The following is a 24,904-nucleotide window of genomic DNA, read 5'->3' as shown; positions in this document are numbered from 1 at the left end:
ATAAAGAAGATGCTAGCGGAGTTGTATTATGTGTTTATGCATTGGGGGATATCCCTATTCATTCACGATATTACGAACATGTACGCTACTAGACAGGAGAATGATTATTATGTTTGACATAGTACTGCCGTAACGGTCTCTCTTTAGAAGGAAAATACAATAATGGGAAGAACAAACTATATGAATCGAGAATCTCTCTCATTTTCAGCAAGGAATTGACTCACAAAGAAGCAATGAATCTTGTGTTTTATGAGCTGTAGAACATTATAGTTATTAGCACACATTCACAAGCATAGTATCACTTATGAGGATGATTATGGCAGATCAAAGGCATGGAGAAGGAGAAATGGAGCATTCTAAGAAGCCATTCTTCTTCTCATCTTTTAACCCATTTTTGTTTGTGTTAATTTTTCTTCCTTCTCTTGTACTTGTTTCTCTAGTTTGCAAGCTTGATTTGGAGGTTCCTTGGACGACTGGCTTGGATAAGGTCTTCTCAAGTTTTGCTCCTCACTTGCTTGACCCAGCTGCTTTGGACCTCAAGGGACACTCTTTTTCCTCTCCCATTGTAAGTATAAAATTTATCGTTGCAAATCTAACTCGTTTGTACCTTTTGTAACCTCGTTGACTTGGATCATGATCATTAGGAAGGATCACAAAAGACGGTACCTGAAAATAAAGAACATAAGGGAAAAGATGCAACTTCGGGGATCAGTAGAGTTGAGAGATACACTAAGTTGGAGAAAATAGAGGAGAAGTTGGTAAGAGCAAGAGCAGCGATAAGAGAAGCGGGTCGAGTTCGTAACCTTACGTCTGTACATGATGATCCTGACTATGTTCCTAGAGGTCCAATATATAGAAACCCAAATGCTTTCCACAGGTACGAGTTTAAATGACAATTTTAACCTTACGTGTCTCGATTTCAATTTCAATTTGGATTCTATAGCTTAGTTTAAGTGACAATTTTAACATTATGGGGTCTCGATTTCGGTTTCACTTTGGATTCTATAGTTTAGTTTAAATGACAATTTTAACCTTATGTGTCTCGATTTCGGTTTCAATTTGGATTCTATAGTTTACTTTAAATGACAATTTTAACCTTATGCGTCTCAATTTTGGTTTCAATTTGGATTTTATAGTTTTGTTTAAATGACAGATTTAACCTTATGTGTCTCGGTCCTACTTTTTCAATCATGTGGCATCGTGATCTTGACACACTCGCGACCAACCTTAAGGGGAATCAAATCCCATATATATTTTTCACCCTGGTTTCGTGGCTTCATCGGACCGTAGGCGAGGTTTGTATTTGCCAACCAAATATCGCTTGTGCGAAATCCAAGCTTGTTCGACCACACACGCCGTCTGCGCGTGCATGTTCAATCGTCTACGACACAACCGACTTGCCTCTACACTAGGCCAAGTCACTTAGTTCGACCTTGCCTCTACTCGGGGCCAAGGTCTCTCATTGTATCCATGACTAATGTTTACATTAAATCTTTGTTAATTTTCATCGGTGGCAGAGAAATCTAGTAAACATCTACGAATTTTTTAAAAGTTTAGAGACTAAATTGAAACTAAACTCAAACCCGAACTAGAACATATAACTTCATCGGGTTCGGGTTCGTGTGCAGGAGCTACCTAGAAATGGAAAGGCTTTTAAAGATATACATATACAAGGAAGGAGAGCCACCAATGTTCCATGAAGGTCCATGCAAGAGCATATACTCCACAGAAGGAAGGTTCATTCATGAAATGGAGAAGGGAAACTCATACACAACCAATGACCCTGATCAAGCCCTTCTCTATTTCCTCCCTTTCAGCGTTGTCAATTTGGTTCAATATCTCTATGAACCAAACTCTCATGATGTTAATGCCATTGGCGTTGCAGTCCAAGACTACATCAATGTCATCTCGAACAAGCATTCTTTTTGGAATCGCAGCCTCGGTGCTGACCACTTCATGCTTTCGTGTCATGATTGGGTAAGCAGCTTTGGAATGTTAGGAATAACGACTCTTCATAATGGTATGATATTGTCCACTTTAACAAAGTACACCATAGAGCCTCTCAGGAGGTCAATGTAGCCCTCGCATAGCCTTCCCTTAATCGAGGCTCGACTCCTTTCTCTAAAGTCCTCGAACAAAGTACACCCTTTGTTCGACACTTGAGTCACTTTTGACTACCCTTCGAGGCTCACTTCTTTGTTCGACATTTGAGGATTTTATTAATATGGGTAAGTTAAGGGCATGGCTCTGATACTTTGTTAGGAATAATGGGTCTCCACAATGGTATGATATTGTCCACTTTGAGCATAAGCTCTCATGGTTTTGCTTTGAGCTTCCCCAAAAGGCCTCATATCAATGGAGATGTATTCTCAACAATCCTCCCCTCGATCAAAGTACACCATAAAGCCTCCCGTGGGGTTATGTAGGCCTCGAATAATCTCCCCTTAATCGAGGTCGACTCCTTTCTCTAGAGCCCTCGAACAAAGTACACCCTTTATTCGACACATGAGTCACTTTTGACTACACCTTTGAGGCTAGCAATTTCTTGTGTTTGACACTTGAGGATTCTATTGGCATGACTAAGTTAAGGGCATGGCTCTAATACCATTTTAGGAATAACGACTCTCCATAATGATATGATATCGTCCACTTTGAGCATAAAGCCATTGGCTTCGATCTAAGCTTTCTTTCTTCGTCTCGCAGGGGCCACGAACCACCTCGTACGTTCCACTTTTATTCAACAACTCCATCAGGGTATTGTGTAATGCAAATGTTTCAGAAGGTTTCCATCCCTCTAAAGACGCATCGTTCCCAGAAATCCATCTTCGAACGGGAGAAATCGATGGACTTCTCGGGGGACTCTCGCCTTCTCGTCGACCTATTCTTGCATTCTTTGCAGGTCGTTTACACGGCCACATAAGGTACTTACTACTGCAAAAGTGGAAGGAAAAAGACGATGACGTGGTTGTTTACGACGAGCTTCCAAGCGGAGTATCATACGAGTCGATGTTGAAGAAGAGTCGGTTTTGTTTATGCCCGAGCGGGTATGAAGTAGCGAGTCCAAGAGTTGTGGAAGCTATATATGCTGAATGTGTACCTGTGTTGATATCAGAAAGCTATGTCCCTCCTTTCAGTGATGTTTTGAATTGGAATTCATTTGGTGTGCAAATAGAAGTGAAGGATATAGGAAACATAAAAGAGATACTAAGAGGGATATCTCAATCTCAATACTTGAGAATGCAAAGGAGAGTGAAGCAAGTTCAGAGACACTTTGTGATTAATGGAACTCCCAAGAGATATGATGCTTTCCATATGATACTTCATTCGATCTGGCTCAGAAGATTGAACGTACACATTCAGGACTAAGCCACATCGATATGAATCCAACTACTGATCCATTACATGTATCGAAGGACCAATTATAAGAAGTAAGATACAGAAGATTCAAGAGGTATTTACATTACTAGTGAATGTACGAGAATAGAGAAATTTTTTAGCCCAAAATTTTTTATAATAATAGTATATCAAGTAGAGAATAGAGCCCAAATTTTTTTATAATAATAGTATATCAAGTAGAGAATAGAGGTAATAAATAGTCGAACTACCCTTTAAGACTATTTATGTCATAAGTATTATTTTCTTCTTTTAATTCAAAGTCATTTACTGGGCCAAGAGCACCCCCTCGTGTAAAAGCTTCGATCGTCGATTGACCAAAATGAGGATCCCAAATTGTATGAGCAATAGGTCTTACATGTAAAGGGTCTTGTAACCATGCTTCAAAATTACCTTGTCAAGCTACATGAAAGAGATTTCTAGAAGTCCACAGCAAAATTTTGCCAATTGTCCGAAATGTGAAGCAAAAATAGTTTGATAAAGACGTTCTTCAGTAATATCATCATGACTTTCGAAGTCATGCGCGGTAGCAATACCAAACCAAATACGATGAGTAGTGGGATCCTGAACTAAACTTTGGCTAGACCTTGGAAATCTTAGTGCCGCTTGAAAATGTTTGTAAAGATTAGTATTTTACCAATTCATTAGATAAGTCTATATAAAGCTAATTCTAGAGTGAGCTGTCTTAGGATCTAAGAAAGCATCTCTAAATACTCATTTTTACTTATCTGCATCTCTAAATACTCATTTTTACTTATCTCAAGCAAGTTTGAAAGAAATTACAAGGCTTGAAAGAAATTACAAGGCCGCTCTCCTGGAGGAAAGGTTTGAAAGAGAACATTGTTCTAGTACCAGATTCAAAAGATTAGCGCACCATTGAGGCAATATCAGAATAGACATTACAATTCCTGGTCAATAATTCAATCACATATATAGGGACACCATAATTGAAGCGTACCGAACGGAGTACTTCCTGGTCAATAATTTAATCACATATAAGCGTAACACGAACGGAGTACTTTAGAAGATCACATATATAGGGACACCATAATTGAATTGTTACAAGCGTAACGAACGGAGTAGTTTAGAAGAAGCGATCTATTGCCAAGTCATTACAATCCAAGAGTTCTTCTCTTTCTAACCAGCTCTTTCCAAATCCACCATCACAAATTCTATTCAAGATTCACTTTACACTAAGAAATAACTGAATATTATATTATAACCCATTAGAAATGGATATGATAGTACAAACAAAAGCATAACTAATGCATTCAAATACATTTTTCTTGTCCAAAAATGAATGGTAGAACAAAAACTTGAATCTAGTCTTGTATTTATGAAGAAAGCAGAGTATAACCTGAGACTGAGAAATGTTGTATATATACACAAACCTCTCTCTCCACTTTGAAGTTTCTAGTAGGAATATGAACTTGAGGAGATCACTAAATATGACCCAATGTTGCTGAGAATATGAATCATCAAGGTCTGTTGTGATGCTAGAAGTATTTGGAACCAGAAGATGACTGTGGAGGTGCTGGTGGCAGACGGTTTGGAGTACGACGACTGCTCGAGTTTGAACCTGAGTATATGTCACCATTTTGTGTGGGATCGTTAGAATACCTACTGCGACCATTGGAAGAAGATCTTCTGGAGTCGACCCGACCATTAGCAGCTGCATCAAATGCAGATTTCCAGTCATCTCCAGGCGTTCCGCTAGTTCGGGGACTACTTTCTGCAAAGATTCGTCGCAGGTTTGCAGGTTAAGTTGTATAATCGCGAAAAACAAAATGATGCCATGTTTCTACTCCAGTTTCATTTTACAAAAATCAAGCAGATCAGTAACGTAATATATTTGCTGCAACTAGTGGCTAAGATTACCTGCTGCATCATTGTCGGACCAACCAGCAGCAGCTGCACTATTATCGTGGATGCTGAGCTGGCGCGTAAGTTTCGAAAGGAGAGAGGATTGTTTTTGATAACGTTCTCTCCTCCGTTTTACGTTTGGGTCCTCCAGAAGAAGCTCCTCAATCCTGGCTGAGCTTTGGCCACTGTTCATCATGAGCATACAATAAGATGGATTTCGAACTTACGATCAACAGTCAACGTTAAAATGAAAATATTTAAGCGTTAAAAGTAGAATTAAAATAGAAAATATGTAAGAATATAGAGTCTATACCAACATTAAACCCAAACTCTACCTGATCGAGCTATATAATTGGTTTAGCATGTCTTCCTTGGCCTTCTCAACTTGACAAAGTACAACAGCCTGCAAAATTCAACAACTCGCTAATGAAATAAACTGTGTTGAAGACAAAGACATGAACTACATGGGATAATCATTCAAATATAAGTTTCTATTGACATTTGTTAGGAGGGAGTCACACATTGGCTAATTTAGAGAATGATCATGGATTTATAAGTAAGGAATACATCTCCATTGGTATGAGGCCTTTTGGGGAAGCCCAAAGCAAAGTCATGAGAGCTTATGCTCAAAGGGGACGATATCATACCATTGTGGAGAGTCGAGATTCTCAACATGGCATCAGAGTCATGCCCTTAACTTAGCCACAAGTGTCGAACAAATGGTGTACTTTGTTCGAGGCCTCCAGAGAAGGAGTCGAGCCTCGATTAAGGGGAGGCTGTTCGAGGGCTCCATAGTGTACTTTGTTCGAGGGGAGGATTGTTGGGAGGTAGTCCCACATGGGCTAGTTTAGGGATTGATCATGGGTTTATAAGTAAGGAATACATCTCCAGGCCTTTTGGGAAAGCTCAAAGCAAAGTCATGAAAGCTTACGCTCAAAGTGGACCATATCATACCATTTTGGAGAACCGTGATTCCTAACAGTTTCTACATAAATTACCTTGGGGACATTTGCAGCCAAACTATTTAAAACTGCTTCAACGTAACCACGAACTTCTTGAGACATCCACCGCAGCTCTTCTTCAGGATCAGCAGGTTTTCGAGTCATTGTGTCCTAAAGAAAAAGTGGATAAACTCTATAATGTTAATTCCAAACTATAATCAAGAGTAAGAAGTAAAAGAAATTTAAAGTGCATGACAAGTGCTATTTTAGACGTCTTCTCACAAGAAAATTAGACAAAATCAGAGTAAAGCTAGGTAATAATCGAGCAGAGTTCGATGATATACTAGAGAGCCATCAGATAGACTTTGCCGCAAGGTAAGACCACCTCCAGAGGATGAACCTTTCGTTTGTCCTCCTCGGGACGGTTGAATGACACGGCGTATCTTGTTCGTCCATTCCACCTTGTCAGCGACGCTCTCGGCTTTCAAAACAACAGCACTATGGGCTGAAGAACAAAGCACAATTGAACCAACAAACAGGTTTTCAACATAGAATTTACAGATTTGTAACATTTATAAACAGAATATTACGACACTTGCAATAAACATAAAAGAACCTTAGTAAATTTACCTTTTAAAACAGTTTTATATGGAACTTTGCTGGTAATCTTAAACGCAAGACTTGGTCCCTTTCCAGAATCTGGCCCATTTGCCTTCTTATCCTTAGAACTCTTTGAAGGTGGAGGCTGTTCCTCATCTGTAACTTCTTCTATATTACAATCCTGTAAACATTTTTGGCAGTCAATGTGGCCATTCAGATAACCAACAGTAATACATGACAAAATCACTGTTAAAAAGCAAATAATTATTCGGGATACTTAAAATTGTGGAACGAGATGGCATTGTTTATGTGGGTGTGCCTGTTTACGTGGGGGTCGGTGGTTCATTATGCTCTGCATACCTCTAAAGGAATGACACCACGAAAGTCTCTCTCTTCTTGCTTCTTGGTGTATCCAAGCTGCACAATGCGGGCATAATATTAGTAAATAATCGTCTCTCCGGGTCAACACGAAAAGATGGCATGGCAGAAACTCATAAGTGAACTTATTTACCAAAACTTCAGATGTGATATTCATATATACATCATATGTTCAAAGAGCACATTGAAAAACAAATGAAACAAGTTTTCCACTTGAAAACAAGAAGCACAATCTGGTAGAAGCATACATGCAGGCAGTCCCTAACCGAACTTGAATGGAGAGAGTAAATTTTACTCCAAGGAGCATATTGATGCATGCAAAGACTTCTTCAAGATACACACAATAAAACACTTATTTTGGCTTCAAGTATAAGCTCCAACTACCTTGAACACATCAGCTGTTTGTGTTACAACACTGTAGGTTCCTACATTCTAAAATCATATCTTCATTTATACATTAATAATAAAGCATTAATACTGATGTGATGTCCAGTGCTAAAACCTGTAGAATTTACATTAAATGGACCTGCTGAAAAATATATGAACAACAAATGGTAAACATTCACAGGAACCACCCATTTCTACTGACCATTACAGTAAACATTCACAAAATTTTACATACCTTTCCAGTCTTCTCATTCAAAACAAACCATCGCCTGCTCCAACCATTAGTTTTTGCACTTCTCTTTAACAAGAAACCTGCAAATAGAAACAAAGCTTTAAAAATAAACCTGCAAATTTAATAGTCGCTTTAAAGTTTACTCTGAAATAAACTGCTCTTGTGATGTAACCACAGCGCACAAACTATTATGTAAGCCATCATACAGAATTCCAAATGTAAAACAGTGGTCACAGCTTCAGAATTGCAGCGCAGACAGTTTGACATGAGCATAATACAGGGAGGAAGTTAGGGAGTTGGAGAGGTCTAATTCTTCTTTTTGGGTGTCGATCACTAGACCGTTTTGCAATTATAACATTGGTCTTGCTCATTTGAACTTTAGTCCTTTATGTAGTGAGTGTCAGACTCCTATTTTCCATTTTTCTTTTTTTCTTTCTTTTTTTTTTTTGGCTTTTCTTTTCTTTCGCCATTGTATTCTTTGATTTTTTTTTTCAATAAAAGTTCAGCTTCTTACCAAGCATGAGTACGATACAGCATGGATATGCTGACAAATAATCACAGTAAAACATAAAATGTGCATTGAAAGAACTAACTAATTGGATCTAAGAACTCTCGTGAACCCTCATGGATATGCAATCCCCTAGATCACAAATGCTAAAACCGCCAAATCATCCCAAATGACTATAACTTTTGAAAATTTGATCTAACAAACTGACCGAAGAATAAGACATTTAGATCTAAACATCCAAAAACCCCAAAACGACAAGAAATCACCTAAGGGGATAGTAAGATCTAGATTACCTTGTTAATAAAATATCTCAAGGAAAGAAAATTTGTTTGAGATTCGAATCACTTCATAAGCAAGATAGATCAGGTAAAACTTAATAAGCATGCAGCCTAAACTACATGGAAAATGTAGTAAAACGAGCGTTTGTGCTTCCTATCCTCAAAATAATACCCTTGACCTTCCATGAGACATATCAAGAATCGTAACTTTCATACTCTATAACCATAATTAACCACTATGTAAATGTAACCTTAAAGTAAATAAATGGTCTTAAAATCCATTAATAAAACACCACAACTCTAGATTATCCTTAACCCAAAATGTGTAACAATGAAGTTTGAATCTTCATTAATGTAGCATTAATGTAGCATTAGATCCTACTGTATGATTGAGATGTCTTTATATTAAAAGTTCATTCTTCTACATATTCAAAATGACCCAGCATTTTACTTCCTAAGTAAAGGTTTAACGGACTCCACAACCAATAACCATTAGGTTAGCATTTCAATATATTGTGAGTAATAAATAAAGGTTAAAAACAAAATCCAAAAATCAAATCTAACTTCAATTATATGCACAACAATAATTCCAATGATCCAGTCCAAAGTTATTCCTCGATTTGTGCGTTGTTTTTCTTTCTTTAATCCACATGTCCAAGTATAACTAAGTGTTAGAAAAACAAAGTTACCGAAGAGTCAAGACTATAGTTTGAGTGTCCAACTTTGATCCGAAGTCCAACAAATATTATACTCATGGATGATATCCAGAATAAAACTGCCAACACAAGTAACAGACTAATTATATATTTTATTGCATCTCCACGTTAAAAACTAGATGATCCAGGTACTGCTGCATATTTGAAGATTCGAACATGTTTCAGCTTGGGGAACTAACTAGAATAACAACTCCAAATAAATCAGAACTAAGTTACTAATCAAGCACTACACAGTTCATTTAATACTAGATTTAAGGGATAGAGATAAAATAGAGACAGAAGTTTAGGAGTCCCATATTAATTTAAAAGAAGTCAAAGAGAGTCTTCTAAAACAAATTTCAAAATGCCTTCATAAACAGCTGAAAGAAATATGTATGATGAAGATTGAAACCCGGTAATAGCATTGCATGCATACCAGCTGTTATCTCTCCTTCAGCACCTGCTGTCTTCAAACCCGTACTTTCCTGCGCTTCCTTCTCTTCCGTACTAGGTTTTTCTTTCATTGATTTCAAGCTTCCACCAGCTTGCTGACTATTTGTTTGAGGACTACTTGCCTGGGAAAAAAACTATACTAGTGAGAAAAGCAAACGCAAATGAGAGCTGGCGCCCCTACATTAACTCGAATGACTCACCCTCTTTGACATCACTTCAGCCTCTTGTCCTTTTTTTGATGATCTAGTCTTCACTTCCTCTTCCCGGCGCTGTCTTTCCATCCTAAGTTGAGAAATAGAAAGTGGTCTCATTTACAACCAATTTACTATTGAAATTTAAATTTCTTGTCACCAAAAATTGCATAGCATGCATATACCTAGGAGGTTGTGGGAATGGGGTGGATTTCAATTGGAATGTGCACGGCATTCAAGATATTACAATTTCACACACAAAAAAGGTAAAAATTTAAAAGCAATACGTTCCAAGAACGATAGAGCTGAAGGACAGATTAGCAATATTAGATTTCATCATGCGTGTAGGATTTTCCCCCCTTCTTTCTCACAGCAGCACTACAAGAGTGAACCAAACTTACCTTCTTTGTACAAGACGTATAAAATGCTGCGGTGGGACAAATGCTCGCTCCATGTCAACTAACGCCACAACCATCTTTTTCGCTTCATTTTTAAACCCATCCAGGGCAGCACTTGCAATGGCCACAACCTAGAAAAATAATTGGTTTTAGAGGGTGAGAAAACAGCTACTTAGAGCTCTCTCAAAAGAAACAATTTATTTGAAAAAAGAAAAAGCAAATAAAACCATTTAGAAGAATTACAGCCTATATAAGAAGAAAAAAAAAACCCTAGCACAAAAAAAATATTAATGCAAACTACAAAAGAATATAAGATAGAAGTTTTAAACTATGAAATCCTAAAAGGCTAAACGATGTGATCAAAAACAAAATAAAAAGCCACCCACCTCTCTTTTGAATGGTGGGTATCTTCCAAGACCTGGGGTGCCATTAGCAGCAGCAGAAACAATATCTATCAAAACCCTGTGCACCTACATTTTTGTCAAACCAGAAAATAATGAATTTCTTAACAATTAGAAGAAACAACGAAATTCTCCTGGCTTCTCATGAAGAAGTTAGGAAAATTATGAGGCTAGAGTAAAAGTATCATTATGTAATCCCGAATTCTATATTTTTGGGTTTTTAAATGGCCTCCTCATTATTTATTTAACTTCTTCTTAAGTATGGGCGGATGTCCAATTTGGTTTCTGTTCCTCATTCACCAAAAAGATTAAGCAGAACAAAAGAAATTGATAAGCTAAGGCTCAAATTCTAAAAGAGAATTCAAAACAAAAAACAAAAGAAATATTCCATGATCAATTTAGTGCTCCACATTTCATGCCCTTACGCATACATTTACCTCGTCAACACAGAGACGTGATGGTTCTTTTGCAAGCTCCAAAACACCTTTTATTAAAGATCTCAAACCCTTCTCAGGTGATATAAGATAAGGCTGATAACCATCAGCTTCTAATACGATCTGTCACAAAGAAGTCGAGAATGAATCTACAGCCTGATAAAACATAAACTACTAAAAAAAGGAAGGAAGATAAAACATACCCTCTTCACATTATTAATATCGAAGTGTCTGTCTAAAGGTAATTGCTTGATTCGATTTGGAAAATTTCCCTCGAAGCTAGCAACAATTTTCCAACCTGCACCCTGATATGCTAAGTAATGTTAGACTTATAATCACAACCCTCACTGCAATTCACCAAGGGTTAGCTTTGTTCTGACAGTGAAATTACTTCAAGTCAGACTAGACAAGTAATTAGAGGGAAAAAATGATTTCATTACAATTTCACTAATAATGATTCATCGTACTTTCTAACTTATCCAAGTATATTCTCCATGCATATGAAGAGAACTCCCAAGAGATACACTTAAATGCATTCCCTTGCTAATGAAGATTTCACAGTTCATATAAATTGTTTTGGATCATCTTTAAAAGGAAATTAACCAGGATCATTGAACATACAAACACAAAAGAAAAGCAACTTTTACTGTTAGGACTTCATTCTTTTTCCTTGGGAAGAAAACTACATGCTGTACGAGTTCACTTACAATAACCTCCAAAACAAGTTTATAAAACATAGGGTAGAGAAATAAGAGATAAGAACAAAAACAGAGAAGAGAATTAATAAGATGAACTCTACACCCAACCAGCAGACAAGGGGCAAAACTTCATTGAATCCACCAACCCCACATTCGTGACTACCCTTTAAAGAAAAATCATCCTTTATCATAGAATTTGCTTCCATTTCCCCTTCCACGTGTTTCAACACATCCATCCTTCTAACAGTAAGACATTAACTTTATAGCAAAGTCCATCATAAGATTAACTTAAATTATTAGGAAAAAAACTGTATATGCACAGAAGAAAGCTCCGTCATGCTTAACAATTTTATAGAAAGATTACAGACGTTGGAAAAGGGCACTATAAGTCCAGCCCCAACCGAAAAATAAAGACCATCGCAATAAAAAATAAGTACCACAACTTGTCTTGCAGAAGTAAAACTGTGAAAAAAGTAAATAAATAAAATAGTAAACCTACCTCACCAGAGCCTATGTGCTGGAGAAACTTATCTTCAAACTCACGGCAAAGTTCCAAAGCTAGAGCTCTAGTCCCCTCAACGCCGTTCACCATTTGCTCACCAAGCCTAACTAACTCATCCTGAACTATTTGAGACTTCCCTTGTAACCTTGAATAAAAGTAAACTATAGATATCAACAGGATGTGAATTTCATCCAATGTGTTAAAATATACATTTATCCGATTGAAATTCTGCCAGATAAATATGCCCCTAGAAAACCACAAATACAGCAGATACCATTCTTAAAAACAGACCCTCATTCAACTCAAATACTGAAATTGACCTTGGAGGCACTTTAAAATGCGAACTATTTGAAGTTTTAAATCACAAATGCCAAAAATTAGAACATCAAGATTAGTGTTCCATGATTTCTTTTACCCAGGATACATTGTGAGAAATAGGTGATCTTAATTGTTACTACACTTGCCCGGGGTACAATAGAAATATTGGGGGCAAATAAGACCAAACATGCACAACAGTTTGTCAATAAATACTTCATAAAATTTGGGAAAAAAATTACCCAGAAAGAAGATTAGGAAGCCGGACTTTCATTTGCTTCCGGATTTGTTGGGACAATGCATCAACTAAAGCTAGCCTGCCTAGCTTACTTTGAGGGGCACCAGTTAGTATAGATTTTAGACTTTCACTCTCTGCTCTCCAAGCAGTCTCCAAGGAATTCTCAGAGCCAACAGATCCAGACTGGGTAGTAGCTATTGAAACCGACTGACCGATTAAAGCAACCCACGGGATATCAGATGCTCGTGCTGGCCCTTGATTTAACAGGAGAGCCTGCACTGCAGCAAGAGACTTCTGGTCTGAAGAAGCTTGGTCAATTTTGCTAATTACACCAATGGTTCTGGTACCTATGTTGAGGATATCTCTCAGATTAAATCACTTAAAGAATCCAGTGGAATATAGAGAATAAAATATGCATAATTTGATATAAATTAATAAACAAAAATGAATTTTAATATTGAAAATGATCCCTATAAACAGAATAAGGAAAAACAAAAAAAACAAAACAAAACAAAACAAAACAAAACAAAAAAAAAAAAAAAAAAAGAATAGGAAACAAAGATCCATGATAAATGTTTGGGAAGGTCGAATAACATAACACCGAACTTGGAAAAGAAATGTGATCATGACTGTGAAGCATATTACCTTCTGCATCAAATTCCTTGGCAGCTCTTAGGGCTCTAGATGAAGCAATTTCAGGAGCTTGAGCTGCTGGTACAATAACTAGCAAAATTGCATTATTGTGTTCGGCATATTCACTAACCTATGCAAAAACCATCAAAATATAATTACTTAAACCATTAATAATAATCATCATCAAAATATAATTACTTACACCATTAATAACAGTCTACATACTAAGTCGCACTATCACTTGGCTAAGAATAAATGCATAAACATTCTGCATGGATAATGGATTCAGAATTTATCCAAAAAAGAGGCACTAGCTTATTAATCTTTTACTCAAATATGTGAGCAAGTCCATGAGAAACTACTTACCACAGAATCATCCATGGCCCGTTGATCAAGCCCAGGTAAATCAACCAACTTGAGTGGAGGTGCTGAAATGAAATTGTGTAAATAAAAATATTAAGGAAGGATAGCAAACTAAATGAAGTAGATATAAATAGCTGATAATCATTTTTCATAAGAAAAATATCGATGTATGCAAGAACCTNGTAGATATAAATAGCTGATAATCATTCTTCATAAGAAAAATATCGATGTATGCAAGAACATGACAAATACAACATGCACAAAGACAATTCAAATTTCATCAGAGATTGAACCATCAGATGATAAAATCCTATTCATACAGGGTGGGTACATTAGTCAATAAATTTCTCTTGGACATTCTATGAATATTTACAACAAAATTGCTTCTTTGGCTTTATAGGCTGAATACTTCTTTGCACAGTCGGCAGTTGTTTTCCTAAACAACTAATAATAGAAAATTAATGATAAACAGAATTATAGAGCACCCAATTGACATGAAAATTAACTAGCACCCAACATCACTTTTTCTAGAACAAATACACGATTTCCTTTATTATGGACCAGAAACTGAAAATGTAATGCTAACATTCCAAATATAGACCTGCATAATCTTATTCTTCAAACATTTCATTTTACGAAATATTATGTTGGCTAGATTATCAACATTTCTGTGTTTCAAAATAAAATCAAGATCAGTTATTCAGTAACCAACAGAATTCCCGAGCACGGATTGGACACAAAAACAAGCTAGCATCCAACATCATCATGTTTTCTTTCCATAAGAAAATTAATGATTCACAGTATGATATATATACTTATTTTTAAAAAAAACATTAATACAATAAAAACTGAAAAGAACAAACTTCACCACTCCACTATTCCAAGATAATGATTGCTATAAATATTCAAAACTAACCATGAAGTGACCTCAGCCAGCTAAAACAAAAGGGAACTTCACATGAGAAAGCTTAAAGTAGGAAAAGTGCAATAAGAAGCAACCAGACAATCACATCCAAATAAAGCTTAAAGTAGGAAAAGTGCAATTTGCATAAAATCAAATACTTGATCATATGATTAATTTTTTTTTTTTTTTTTTAATGAAAAATCATGCTTTCATCAAGAAGAATGACATAACACTTGTTTATGTGGTTGTCATAGTAAGATATTCAAATAACAGTTTTTACCAGCACTAATACACCAGTGCACACATTTTAAAGTCCTAGAAGTTCACACTTCCAAAGAAATATAAGAATTACATATTAAATTAAAAATTGTTAATGACTTGCTGCATACTCCAAAGGCCAAATGCACAAACTAACCTGTACTTGTGCGAAGTTTTAGATATATTTCATCTCGGCCCTTTCCAGAAGAACCCTTGCTCAACCTGTCCTGTAGAGAATGTCGCAAAGCACCTATAAAAAATTGGAATTAGTGCTGACATTAATTATAGAAGTTTATCTAAATAACCATTAATATCTGAAATATCATCACCTCTTATACTAAAATTGCAGTATATGTAACACACAACCAAAAGCTTANAAAAAAAACATTAATACAATAAAAACTGAAAAGAACAAACTTCACCACTCCACTATTCCAAGATAATGATTGCTATAAATATTCAAAACTAACCATGAAGTGACCTCAGCCAGCTAAAACAAAAGGGAACTTCACATGAGAAAGCTTAAAGTAGGAAAAGTGCAATAAGAAGCAACCAGACAATCACATCCAAATAAAGCTTAAAGTAGGAAAAGTGCAATTTGCATAAAATCAAATACTTGATCATATGATTATTTTTTTTTTTTTTTTTTAATGAAAAATCATGCTTTCATCAAGAAGAATGACATAACACTTGTTTATGTGGTTGTCATAGTAAGATATTCAAATAACAGTTTTTACCAGCACTAATACACCAGTGCACACATTTTAAAGTCCTAGAAGTTCACACTTCCAAAGAAATATAAGAATTACATATTAAATTAAAAATTGTTAATGACTTGCTGCATACTCCAAAGGCCAAATGCACAAACTAACCTGTACTTGTGCGAAGTTTTAGATATATTTCATCTCGGCCCTTTCCAGAAGAACCCTTGCTCAACCTGTCCTGTAGAGAATGTCGCAAAGCACCTATAAAAAATTGGAATTAGTGCTGACATTAATTATAGAAGTTTATCTAAATAACCATTAATATCTGAAATATCATCACCTCTTATACTAAAATTGCAGTATATGTAACACACAACCAAAAGCTTACAAAGGAAAAGATGCTAATAGACATTCTACAGCCAAGGCCCCAAGGGCAGATCATCAATATTTTTAAGTTCACACAGAATATNTGATTGCTATAAATATTCAAAACTAACCATGAAGTGACCTCAGCCAGCTAAAACANTGATTGCTATAAATATTCAAAACTAACCATGAAGTGACCTCAACCAGCTAAAAAGAAAAGGGAACTTCACATGAGAAAGCTTAAAGTAGGAAAAGTGCAATAAGAAGCAACCAGACAATCACATCCAAATAAAGCTTAAAGTAGGAAAAGTGCAATTTGCATAAAATCAAATACTTGATCATATGATTAATTTTTTTTTTTTTTTTTTATGAAAAATCATGCTTTCATCAAGAAGAATGACATAACACTTGTTTATGTGGTTGTCATAGTAAGATATTCAAATAACAGTTTTTACCAGCACTAATACACCAGTGCACACATTTTAAAGTCCTAGAAGTTCACACTTCCAAAGAAATATAAGAATTACATATTAAATTAAAAATTGTTAATGACTTGCTGCATACTCCAAAGGCCAAATGCACAAACTAACCTGTACTTGTGCGAAGTTTTAGATATATTTCATCTCGGCCCTTTCCAGAAGAACCCTTGCTCAACCTGTCCTGTAGAGAATGTCGCAAAGCACCTATAAAAAATTGGAATTAGTGCTGACATTAATTATAGAAGTTTATCTAAATAACCATTAATATCTGAAATATCATCACCTCTTATACTAAAATTGCAGTATATGTAACACACAACCAAAAGCTTACAAAGGAAAAGATGCTAATAGACATTCTACAGCCAAGGCCCCAAGGGCAGATCATCAATATTTTTAAGTTCACACAGAATATTGCTGAAAAAGAAAAGAAAAAGAGAGAGAGAGAGAGAGAGAGAGCAAGAACCATCCCTCTGTAGAATGATTGATTTTAAAAAACGAGAATTTGTGAAGTTACTAACTTGCAGAAACCTGTTGAGATTTATTATCAATTTGCAGAATGATTGATTTGCTACTCAAAGAACTATCCCTCTGCAGATCAATGCTTATTGGAGCTCGTGTAGCACCATTTTCACCAGTTGGCTGGACATAGAATGGAAAATAAATTACACATAAGAATAACGTTACTAAGATCGGCCTGTAGATCGATAGAAAGAAAGAAAGAAAGAATCAACCAAGTACATTTAACTTACCAAAACAGGATGCCCAATTAAACTATTCAAAACTGCAGATTTGCCNCAAAAGGGAACTTCACATGAGAAAGCTTAAAGTAGGAAAAGTGCAATAAGAAGCAACCAGACAATCACATCCAAATAAAGCTTAAAGTAGGAAAAGTGCAATTTGCATAAAATCAAATACTTGATCATATGATTAATTTTTTTTTTTTTTTTTAATGAAAAATCATGCTTTCATCAAGAAGAATGACATAACACTTGTTTATGTGGTTGTCATAGTAAGATATTCAAATAACAGTTTTTACCAGCACTAATACACCAGTGCACACATTTTAAAGTCCTAGAAGTTCACACTTCCAAAGAAATATAAGAATTACATATTAAATTAAAAATTGTTAATGACTTGCTGCATACTCCAAAGGCCAAATGCACAAACTAACCTGTACTTGTGCGAAGTTTTAGATATATTTCATCTCGGCCCTTTCCAGAAGAACCCTTGCTCAACCTGTCCTGTAGAGAATGTCGCAAAGCACCTATAAAAAATTGGAATTAGTGCTGACATTAATTATAGAAGTTTATCTAAATAACCATTAATATCTGAAATATCATCACCTCTTATACTAAAATTGCAGTATATGTAACACACAACCAAAAGCTTACAAAGGAAAAGATGCTAATAGACATTCTACAGCCAAGGCCCCAAGGGCAGATCATCAATATTTTTAAGTTCACACAGAATATTGCTGAAAAAGAAAAGAAAAAGAGAGAGAGAGAGAGAGAGAGAGCAAGAACCATCCCTCTGTAGAATGATTGATTTTAAAAAACGAGAATTTGTGAAGTTACTAACTTGCAGAAACCTGTTGAGATTTATTATCAATTTGCAGAATGATTGATTTGCTACTCAAAGAACTATCCCTCTGCAGATCAATGCTTATTGGAGCTCGTGTAGCACCATTTTCACCAGTTGGCTGGACATAGAATGGAAAATAAATTACACATAAGAATAACGTTACTAAGATCGGCCTGTAGATCGATAGAAAGAAAGAAAGAAAGAATCAACCAAGTACATTTAACTTACCAAAACAGGATGCCCAATTAAACTATTCAAAACTGCAGATTTGCCAGCACCCTGAAAATTATATCAAAGAAATAAAGATATCATAAACATCTTCATAAAATAATCAAGTGTAACATAAGAAGGAACAAAAACAATACTTAAGATGGATTCATTTCATTTTTCCAATCAAGGTAAATTTTCAAGTAGCTAGACATGATCTTTGAGCATATGATACTTCTAAATACTGCGCTCATTATCGATCTCCTTTTCCGGTGCAATAGGAGTTCAAAAGATCATAAGGATAAGAATTTCCTACACTTTAACTTTTGATTGAAGTAAAAAGAAAATGCAGCTCCAGAAGCACGACAACATAAAAAATGAGAATTGCATTAATAAAAGGTAAGCATAGCAAAAGTTTCCGTCATAATTGGCAAGAGTTTGAGGCTTTTGTCCAGATTTTAGATTTTGAAACGAATAAGAATCCAGAGAATTATGAACAGACGACCGATAAGAACTGAATACACTATCGGATACTGAATTGCTGGCTCAAGAAAAACCTCATNGAATACACTATCGGATACTGAATTGCTGGCTCAAGAAAAACCCCAAATTTGCGATGTAAATATAACTCCAACTGCAAACCGTNTCATCCTTCTTACAGGCAGGAGAGGAAAAGAGTTCCATCCGTAAATTTGCGATGTAAATATAACTCCAACTGCAAACCATGATGAATAAGAAGTCCTAACTCTACAAGTATGATCATACTAGAGTTTTCACAGCCAACCGATCTCTTGTAACTGTCATGGAAGAACAATCCAAATAAACAATCCACCGCACTACTCCAAATATTACTGTTCCACTACAAGCACTATGACTTTGTAAAAACGGTCAATCCATGAAGGTGACCTTTCAAATCGTGCATCAATAATTTCCAAAGTAGCAAAATAATGAACTAACAAAAATGTCCTATCACAAGGGGGCTTCAAATTTCTTCGACAGCAGCTTGAAATTCAAAAATCTAGCAACTAGACGACATTAGATTTCACATGGTCCNAACGGTCAATCCATGAAGGTGACCTTTCAAATCGTGCATCAACAATTTCCAAAGTAGAAAAATAATGAACTAACAAACATGTCCTATCACAAGGGAGCTTCAAATTTCCTCGACAGCAGCTTGAAATTCAAAAATCTAGCAACTAGACGACATTAGATTTCACATGGTTCCATTACTAGAATACTCCAGCAAGCTGAACAAAGATCTGCCACCTCCGACTAAAAATTCAAAAACTCAAATCTAGAAAAACGCTCCAAGACAAAGCACACAGAAGGAAACTGATCCGATAATCAAAACGCAGTAACAATACAGAAAACGAGAAGAAATGGTGAACTCACAACATTGCCCAAAGCCACAACATTGAGGAAAGTCACAGCCCTACGAGAAGAACCACCACCAGAAGCAGAATTCTCGTCAACATCTTCATCAGCAAGCAAAGCCGCCGCTTGGCGCATCGATTCAGCCAACTCACCCAACTCCTCGATCGCGTCCATTGTATCCAAAGAAAACTACCCAAGATCGACGATCTAAAACTCTAAACAACCCAACTCAAGAAATCGGTCAAAAAATCAGAAAAGATTAGAAATTCAAAGTGGAGAAAGACAAGGATATCGATTAGATTAGACCCTAGAACAGAGACGGGAAGAGAGATCGAGGTAGAGCTCTCCAAGCCTCTCTGGGTCTGTAAAAGATTTTGAATTTGAATAACTGAAGAACGGAAGGGGTAGATTTTTTGAGGGACGAGGGTTTATGAGAACGAAGAAGAAGAACTAAGTTCACAGTTTCTCTCTCTAGAAGACTCTCCCTTTCTCTCTCTTACTGTCACTGTTATTGGAGTTTTGAATGCTCACCCTCTCTGTTGATTTGATTTGAATTTTTTCCCTTTTTTTCTTTTTTTTTTTTTAATAAAATTAATTATTTCCCGTTTCCTCGTTTAGGGGTGTACGTTCAACTAGACAACTCGGACCAACCCAACCTGAACTATAAGGGTTGGGTTGGGTTGGATTAGCATTTCGGGTAGAATTGGGTTTATTTTTCTGAACCCAAATTGAATCGCTGCGGTTTTAAGTTTGTGGATAAAACGTTCGGGTTCACCTGAGCCAAATAAAAATATATAAATTATATTAAGAATCATTTCATGTTAATAGGTTTGTCAGAGTAGTACCTCGACCTCTCTAAGGACACTCACGTCGAGGATATACATTTTTTTATTATTATTTTATTTAATTTCTTTTATTTTATTTATATTTTGTTTAATTTCTTTTATTCACGCGGGCAATTAAAATATTTTATAATATTTTTAATTTTGTTATATACAACATCTTTAAATTAATCATTTTTATTGTTTATTTAATTTGGTGATCTATCTTTATACTTTTCTACTCTAACCAATTTTAAAAAATGTCGGTATTTAGCTAACTTTAGTTTTATGATAATGTTGAACTATGTTATAATTTTCGCTTGGTGTTTTTTATTGATTTTTTTATGTGAATAATTATAGATTTGTGTTTGTGAACTTTTAATATATTTTATCTAAGATTGTATCCGAATAATTATAAATTGTGGATAAATAAAACTTAAAAAGAAAAAATTGACAACCCGACAACCCAACCCGAACCTAACCTGAAAATAGAGGGTTGGGTTGGGTTATGAAAATTTTCGGGTTGGGTTGGGTTACCCATCCAACCAACCCGAACTTTTGGGTTAGGTCAAAAAAATTTCCCAACCCAACCCAACCCGGACCATGTACACTCCTATCCTCATTTCTTTTCTTTTTTTCATTTTAAATTGTTTGTTATCCAACAATTTTAAAAAATAATTTTTCTAGGTTTGAAATTTTTCATATTATAAATTAAAATTGAGTTGCTCGTTTTAATTTTAGGTTTAAAATATGATATGGAATCAAGCTCTGAGACCAAAGGATAAGAAATCACTACGAGAGAAGTAACATTCCGATTGAATATCAAAGCAAGAACACTTGTTTGAAATCCAAATCACTCACAAACAAGATCGATCATGTCGAGCTTGAATGATTCAACATGCAACCTAAACTACATAGAATTGCAAACAAACTTAATCATTCGCTAAAAAAAGCACAAATGTTTCTTTTAGTATATTTTCCAAGTCTCTCGGTTCATATCAAGTAATAAGACACTGAACTATTATTATATGTTTCATGTTCAGTTTAGAGATGTCCCCGAGACCCGGGAAGCATTTCTCCCTCTCCCGTTCCTATTTCATTCATTGTTCTTACAAATTTTTTCATTTATTTTTAAACGATTAAAGCAGAGTTTCTACTTGAAAATATGTAATCGGGTTACCCACAAATTTGTTTCCATTTCTTGTACATATAAAGACACAAAATTAATTCATGGGGTGCGGTGGGGCCGGGATGGGGTGGAGACGGGGTAATTCTCATCTATGTCTCCATTTAGCTAACGGGAAATAATCTATTTCCACTCCCTCTTTATTCCTCGTTGAAAAGGAGATTTCTCCCTCAGTTCTCGGTGAGTGTTCGTGGCGTCCCGACCTAAATTTCTTATTTTATAAAAAAAAAACTAAAAAAAACATAAAGACAAGAGGACAAAGGGATTGTAATTGATGGTAGAATGAAAATATAGTAAATTTCTTGCTTAATTTGGGTTGGATGTTTCACATCCCTTATATATTTTATTTTATTTTTAATTAAATTGTAGAGGTGTTCGGGAATAGGGTTGAGTTGAATTGAGACATTTGTAGACACAGCTCCCGATGTTTGGACCGTAAATTTTTTCAACTTAACTCTTACCAAATAAAGAACCGAACTAAACTCAACCATGTTAGAATTAGATTTGATTTAGTTATTTGAATTAGATTTGATTTAGTTATTTGGATTAGATTTGATTTAGTCAATCATATCCGATTTGATTATGTAACGCTATATAATAGCCCATTTCATTCTTCAATGGAATGAGAGATTTCTCCCCCCATTCATTCAGTCTGATCTTTCCAGTTTTTTCCCTCCAAGAGAAATACACAAATTGAGTGTTTGAGAGGAAAAAACACTGAACAGTGATTTAGGAAGCTTTACTGCACCATGTGTTCCTAAATTCGATGGAGACTACGAGCATTGGAGTTTGGTCATGGAAAATCTCTTGCGTTCCAAATATTGGAGTGCTATTCAATCTGGTTTCGAGGAACAAAAGGAAACGAAGATTAAGCACAGTCCAACAAAAGAAAATTGATGAAGCAAGGCTCAAAGATCTCAGAGCAAAGAATTATCACTTTCAATCCATTGATAAGGAAAACTATCATTCAAAAGGATACTTCCAAGCAATTGTGGGATTCAATGAAACTCAAGTATCAATAAAATGCTAGAGTGAAGCGAGCCCAGCTACAACGACTTCACAGAACATTCGAAACTTTAAAGATGAAAGCAGAAGAAGGTGTTTCTGAGTATTTTTCAAGAGTTATGTCTACTGCTAATGACATGAGGAATTGCGGAGAAGATATGCCGGATGTCAAAATTGTTGAGAAAATACTTTGAAGTCTCACTGATAAATTCAACTTCGTAGTATGCTCAATTGAAGAATCCAAGGACATTGACCAATTAACAGTCGATGAAGAGCAGGTTCTACAGGTGGAGAATGTACCAAGGTATGGACAAGGAAGAGGCAGAGGGACATTTCAGAGAGGAAGAGGTTACTCTAGAGGACGGGGAAGAGGTAGATTTTTTGTGAACCGGTCGGCCATCAACTGTTTTCGATGTGGAAAGCTAGGACATTACCAATTTGAATGTTCGGGCTTAGAAAAAGAAGCTGAATTTGACAAGGAGGAAGAACTAATATTGATGGCGTACACAAAGAAAAGTAAAATTGAAAGAGAAGGCATTTGGTTTCTCGATTCCGGGTCCTAGAATCATATGACAGGAGACAAATCATGGTTCATTGAGCTTGACGAAAGTTTCAAACACACTGTCAGGTTGGGAAATAGCTCAAAATTGGCAGTTAAAGGAAGAGGCAGTGTCAGATTCGAAGTTGAAGGTATCACGCTAACCGTGACAAATGTCTACTATGTCCCCAATCTCACCAACAATTTGCTCAACATAGGGCAGCTACAGGAGAAGGGCTTGGTGATCTTAATCAAAGAAGAAACCTGCAAAATCTATCATCAATAAAGGGGCCTGATAATGAACACAAATAATGGCGAATCGCATGTTCTCAGTTCATGCAAAGATGAAGACATTGATTGACAAATGTTTGAAAATAGAAGATGAAGACTTGGTGGTCTAGAATGTGGCGACGGAGGTAGCAAAAGCAAAGGAGATAAAAGAGAAGGAGGTCACCTGTGACGGTGAAAAGAATTAGAAGAAGATGCAGCTAGGAGGATGGAAGAATTTATTCAGAAGAATGTTGAAGAAGGGCTAAACTCTAAAGAGACTAAATTAGAAATACAGAGGCGAATAGAGGAAGGTCGCAAGAAGTTGTTTGATGATGTTGATGTGCAGCTTGAGAAAGAGAAAAAAGTCGCTCTTACTGCTACAAGACAAAAAGAAAAACAAGCATGGAAAGAGAGAGAAGAGCTAGATAAAATGCTGGAAGAGAATAGGAGAAAGGTAGAAAAAGTTAAGCGACGATTAGCTCTGGAGCTGCAGCAGAAGGAAGAAGAACAATATCGTGAGCTCAAGTTGATTCAGAGACAAAAAGAGGAGGCAACTCGGAGAACTAAGCTAGATGATGAGAGTTTGAGTTATGTTTTGCTGGGAGTTAGTGAAGAGTCAAAATCTTACCGACTCTATGATATAGAAGCGACAGATAAAAATATTGTAGAGGAAAATATTTCCCCTGGTTCTTTAGCTGAAGCAAGCTCTCCTAGCTCGAATAAGGCGAGGAATAAGAGACCACCAGTCTGGATGAGAGACTATGCAATAGGAGAAGATTTTTGTGAAGAATATGATGAAGCAGTCTGGATGAGAAACTATGCAATAAGAGAAGTTTTTTATAAAGAAGATGATGAAGCTCACTCGGCCATGTTTACCACTACTGAACCTATAAACTTTGAAGACACATTGATTTAAAGACGCATTGAAGAGTGAGAAATGGAGACAAGCCATGGATCTGAGCTATGGATCTGGAGTAATAAACAGAAATGGCACATGGAAATTGATGAAGTTATCTCAGGGTGGAAATGGAGACGCTATAGATCTAAACCATGGATCTGGAGCAATAAATAGAAATGGCACATGGAAATTGATGAAGTTACCTCAAGGTGGAAGTCTGTTATGAANAGAGAGAAGAGCTAGATAAAATGCTGGAAGAGAATAGGAGAAAGGTAGAAAAAGTTAAGCGACGATTAGCTCTGGAGCTGCAGCAGAAGGAAGAAGAACAATATCGTGAGCTCAAGTTGATTCAGAGACAAAAAGAGGAGGCAACTCGGAGAACTAAGCTAGATGATGAGAGTTTGAGTTATGT

At 36.0% G+C, this 24,904-nt stretch overlaps 3 protein-coding genes across 4 annotated transcripts; 2 read left to right on the top strand and 1 right to left on the bottom strand.

Moving 5' to 3' along the window:
- The first annotated feature begins 73 nt into the window (after positions 1-73).
- Positions 74-3,675, top strand: LOC111797284 (probable glycosyltransferase At5g03795). Its single transcript, XM_023680257.1, has 4 exons — positions 74-565; positions 645-877; positions 1,629-1,977; positions 2,704-3,675. The coding sequence occupies exons 1-4, from the start codon at positions 305-307 to the stop codon at positions 3,364-3,366; spliced, it is 1,506 nt and encodes a 501-aa protein (XP_023536025.1). The 5' UTR covers positions 74-304; the 3' UTR covers positions 3,367-3,675.
- Positions 3,676-4,509: 834 nt separating this feature from the next.
- On the bottom strand, positions 4,510-20,286 carry LOC111797054 (dynamin-2A-like). 2 transcript variants are annotated; one of them, XM_023679931.1, is made up of 22 exons: positions 19,793-20,286; positions 18,422-18,472; positions 18,191-18,311; positions 17,784-17,876; positions 13,905-13,966; positions 13,551-13,668; positions 12,910-13,252; positions 12,350-12,497; positions 11,356-11,457; positions 11,156-11,275; positions 10,704-10,787; positions 10,321-10,448; positions 9,929-10,010; positions 9,712-9,850; positions 7,798-7,874; positions 7,158-7,214; positions 6,828-6,978; positions 6,542-6,702; positions 6,255-6,368; positions 5,592-5,659; positions 5,272-5,441; positions 4,510-5,125 (listed from the first exon to the last, which is right to left on the bottom strand). In XM_023679931.1, the coding sequence occupies exons 1-22, from the start codon at positions 19,946-19,948 to the stop codon at positions 4,890-4,892; spliced, it is 2,781 nt and encodes a 926-aa protein (XP_023535699.1). In that variant the 5' UTR covers positions 19,949-20,286; the 3' UTR covers positions 4,510-4,889. The 2 variants fall into 2 exon arrangements, with proteins under 2 accessions (XP_023535699.1, XP_023535700.1); XM_023679932.1 differs by lacking the exons at positions 17,784-17,876; positions 18,191-18,311; positions 18,422-18,472; positions 19,793-20,286 and adding an exon at positions 15,221-15,314 and having other exon boundaries at positions 13,551-13,663.
- A 3,534-nt stretch (positions 20,287-23,820) lies between these two features.
- LOC111796779 (uncharacterized protein At1g10890-like) lies at positions 23,821-24,510 on the top strand. The gene has a single exon (XM_023679536.1). The coding sequence runs from the start codon at positions 23,821-23,823 to the stop codon at positions 24,508-24,510; it is 690 nt and encodes a 229-aa protein (XP_023535304.1).
- The last annotated feature ends 394 nt before the right edge of the window (positions 24,511-24,904 follow it).

The sequence above is a fragment of the Cucurbita pepo genome, chromosome LG06 (assembly GCF_002806865.2).
Source record: "Cucurbita pepo subsp. pepo cultivar mu-cu-16 chromosome LG06, ASM280686v2, whole genome shotgun sequence".
NCBI classification, from domain to species: Eukaryota; Viridiplantae; Streptophyta; class Magnoliopsida; order Cucurbitales; family Cucurbitaceae; genus Cucurbita; species Cucurbita pepo.
This window is presented reverse-complemented; position numbering and strand designations above follow the sequence as displayed.